This window comes from Fusarium tjaetaba (genome assembly GCF_013396195.1).
Source record: "Fusarium tjaetaba strain NRRL 66243 chromosome Unknown NRRL66243_c0000310, whole genome shotgun sequence".
NCBI lineage: Eukaryota > Fungi > Ascomycota > Sordariomycetes > Hypocreales > Nectriaceae > Fusarium > Fusarium tjaetaba.
The window spans coordinates 885-4,631 of record NW_023501506.1 but is presented as its reverse complement, the minus strand read 5'-3'; the positions used below and the strand labels follow the sequence as shown (position 1 = coordinate 4,631).

Genomic DNA, 3,747 nt, shown 5'->3' with positions numbered 1-3,747 from the left:
ATTATATAAGGTAAGTTTAATTATATATTATACTTAATAGCAGCTTAGATATAGCTTGCTTATTACCCTACAGGACTTCTAAGAGAATATAGGGACAGCGGATTTATAAGGCCAGTCGCGGAGGATAAGATTAGGACAATCCGGACTCGCGGCGTAACATATTCCGACGTTACCGCGGCCATCGATAATAACAAGCATAAAGAAATAATAAAAGCTGGCCATGCTCGATTACAGACCTATTACTTAATTATTTCTAGTATTCTTAGTGCTCCCGGATCTTAGCGTCAGCTACTAATTTACTGGATGGACCCAAGCTAACGCGGATTTGCCTCTGATTTAGGATAGCTGTTTAGAAGCCTATATATCCTGGTTTTCCAGATATATACTCAGTATTATTATCTAGATTTTCTATTAAAATTTCTTAATAAGAATAATTCTATTAAACTTCAGTGTGTTTTACTATATGTATCTTTCCTTCTTAGAATGAATCGAATTCCCCACTGAACTCGAACCATGCTTCCGTGACACCTGACAGATCTACACCAGTATTATAAAGAGGATCAACATCAACCAACCATGACGCAAAAGGCCCAACCATAGCATACTTCCCCTGCGTCTTTTCGCCAATATTCCCATCAACCGTCCCCGGAACATTGAACGCCATATCTTTGACTCTATATTGGAACTGCAATTTTATCTGCTCGTGCACACATGTGAAGGCCTTGTTGCTGGGGTTCACGATCGTCTCCTCCCCAAGGTGTGTTAGTTTCACCAAAAGTGTTTCACCATTGACCAGAGGTGTCTCGCCGTCGCCATAAGCTTTCTTTGCAAAGAACCGAACCGTGTGGAGGCGCACGTTTGCTTTCCCATAGAAAGGATGTTTCTCTGATGATGTCTCGCGAAACACAGGCGGGATCTTGACAATCGTCTTCATCTGGGGATGATTGATCCAGCGCCGGATCTCGGTCGCAGAGAGGGGGTATTTGATCCCGGAAAACGGCTGTGGCTCTTTACCTGCGCGTTCCACTGCCTTCTCGTAGGATTTGAGAAGGCGAGTACGAACGTGAGATAACGTCGTTGAGTCCAGCAGGGCTGGTGGCTTGTTTTTCAGGGCTTCCTTAATTTCGTCAATTTGAGTCAGCGACCAGAACCGTAGCGCTCGCTGGGTCATTGATAGGGATTCAAGAAGCAGCCACAGAGACTCCGAGTAGATCCGCTCCATGAAAATGCTGATGGCCGGAAGATCTGGGTCGATAGTTGCAAGTGCTTCGTCAGAAAACTGGGCTGCTTGGGCTTCTGACGCTTTGGCCTCTTGCTTCTTCTTGAGAATAAGGTTAACGGTCGAATTGTACATGAGAATGTGGTTATTTCTCTGCAATGCAGCCTCTATGTCCAGTATGTTAGTATTGCCCTATCAATGGACGAATACACGCATTGAGAGTCGAACAACTCACCAATATACGATTCGAATGCTTTTTCAACGTCAGTGATGCTCTGCTCTCCGAGAGCCTTTTTGTAGTTCCCTACAAGTTCCATATATTCTTCCTTCTTTGCAATCAGCTTGTCTGCGCCAGGATCATCTGCTTCTACCAATCGATCGTCGGCAGCATTGGCGCGGTAAGCCGAGACGAGAGATTCAACTCCCTTCTCGATCGTTGTCATCTTCTTCACCAGAAGTTCCTGTTTGATACCCGACTCGTCGTCATCATCATCTTTAATCTTGGCGTTATCTTGCGATTTGTATACAAGACCAGCACCTTGGATAAGCACCATGGGCAGGTTAGGACAGAAAGCTACCATGGTCGCAGCCTCAACCATATCAGCAAAGTTTATGCCCAGGCTAGGCTCCAGACGCCCTATGGCAATATTTTGGTCTTTGATCTTTCGCAGTAGCTCTGCCTTTCGCTGCTTCATGTCAAAGTCCATGGAGCCGATACTGTTGGCAGAGGCTTCGATGATGGGTTTCATGTAGGTGATGAAATCACTCGCAGCATCAGCGCGAGCTCGTGCCTGATTCCGCATCTCGCGAACGGCAGCCATCTTGACTGAATTTTCCTTGTCGGCTTTTCGATAGCCGGTCCATGCCTTTTCAGCAATGATTGCGTGATTCAGCATTTCCTTGGTCGTCTTGTCGTAGAAGGCATGTGATCCTCGCGGAACCCAGTCTGTCTTGTGACCATAAAAGTCAAATCCGCCCGCAATCTGACGCAGAAGAGCATCAACTTCATCAGAAATCTCCCGAAGCCCAGCAAAGGCGGTTGGCTCATCAAAAGTGCTGATACTTTGCGCCCTTGGTAGGAGATGCATACGGACTTCGGCGTCTTTGTACGCTTTGTAGATTGGGTCTTCGGGCGTCAAGCCATCAAGGAACAGAAGGCGATCTCGCAGGCGAGTAAGACGGTCAATGGCACTCTTTAGCGAATCGTTGCTACCGATGTAGTAGTCGATCTTGGCTAGTTGAAGAATCATAGAACACTGATCGGGATGGGCAATCGGCAGAGAAAGTTGTCGCAACAGGTCTGGCTGGAGGAAGCAGTACCCAATCTCTGGAATAGTTTCCTTTCCAGTCTTTCCGTTGGAATTTGTATGTTTTGTGCCTCGACCACCGAGACCATACGTGCCTCCCGAGTATTCAATTCTCGACCCGATAACTGCTTCGAAGGCACTGGCTTCTTGCCTGAACATATGCCCGATCATTGCCCGAAACTCATTCATAATGGTTGCAATCCCTTTGTCACTCACAATAGATGCCTTTAAAATGGCAATCTCTTTGGAGTGGTTAGGTTTGTCTCCCTGGGGGTGCTCCAAGCGGATACAAGAGGTCATGAAGTCTTTAAGTAGCTTGCGTTTCTGAGCTTCTGTATCTTTATCCGTAGAGAATAAGATGGCTGTCGCTCTCTCGTTCAGGGTTGATGTGAAACCCCAGGTCCGAACGGCGACAGTGACCTGGTCAGCGTTTCCGCCATCTCCTCCGAGACCACCGGTGTCAAACTTGTCTGTGTCTTGACCATTTCCTCCTCTCCCTCCAGAAGCACGGACGCGAAGATTCCTGAAAGTGTCGAGGTTTGCATCCTCTACATATATCTGAACATCTCCCGCGTTGCCACCACGTACTCCCGCCACGGCACCTGAAGGTTCTGCAGCCTTATTTGCAGACTTATCATCTGACCCCTTATCTTCCCCAGATGACAAACTCTTAAGCTCCGAGTTACCATCTGTCCCCGAAACAACGAGGTCAACGGCACCCAAAGTATTAATAGAACTGGCAAAAATGCCGACATGGTGCCCTTTGGCGTTGATATGGGTGGGAAGGGTTATTGCCTCAGTATAGATATCAACGTCGTGGTTCAGTTCCAAAGAGCCGTCGTAGGGCCATTGAGTATCTGTCCCATTCAGGATGATCGAGGGCTTGTCTGGGGGGTACTTGCGAAGGGTCCAACTTTCGACAGGCATCTTGTTGAATTTTGATTGAGGTTATTGAGGGCTTGAACCAGTATGCCGCTATCTCGATCATTCGTCGTGAGGATATAATGGAAGGCAGACGATTTTGATGACACTAGCAGAAATATTGTACAAGACATGAACACGCAAGGCTGGGTATCTGGTATTCGCGGAAAGGTTGAACAGGAAATTCGTATGCTGTTCGGCTGAATAGCCGGACTCTTTGGACATCGTCCTCAATCCAGACCATACTAGCTACAGATTGGAAATCACTAGTCCAACAATATCTTTCAGCTTTGTCGGAGC

The 3,747-nt window shown here is 47.1% G+C and overlaps 1 protein-coding gene across 1 annotated transcript; it reads right to left on the bottom strand.

Annotated features, from left to right (window-relative positions):
• Positions 1–478: 478 nt before the first annotated feature.
• Positions 479–3,453, bottom strand: FTJAE_11979 (uncharacterized protein; the record flags this gene model as incomplete). Its single annotated transcript, XM_037344979.1, has 2 exons — positions 479–1,386; positions 1,455–3,453. 2 exons carry the CDS (start codon positions 3,451–3,453, stop codon positions 479–481), a joined length of 2,907 nt encoding a protein of 968 aa, XP_037200974.1.
• Between the last annotated feature and the right edge of the window lie 294 nt (positions 3,454–3,747).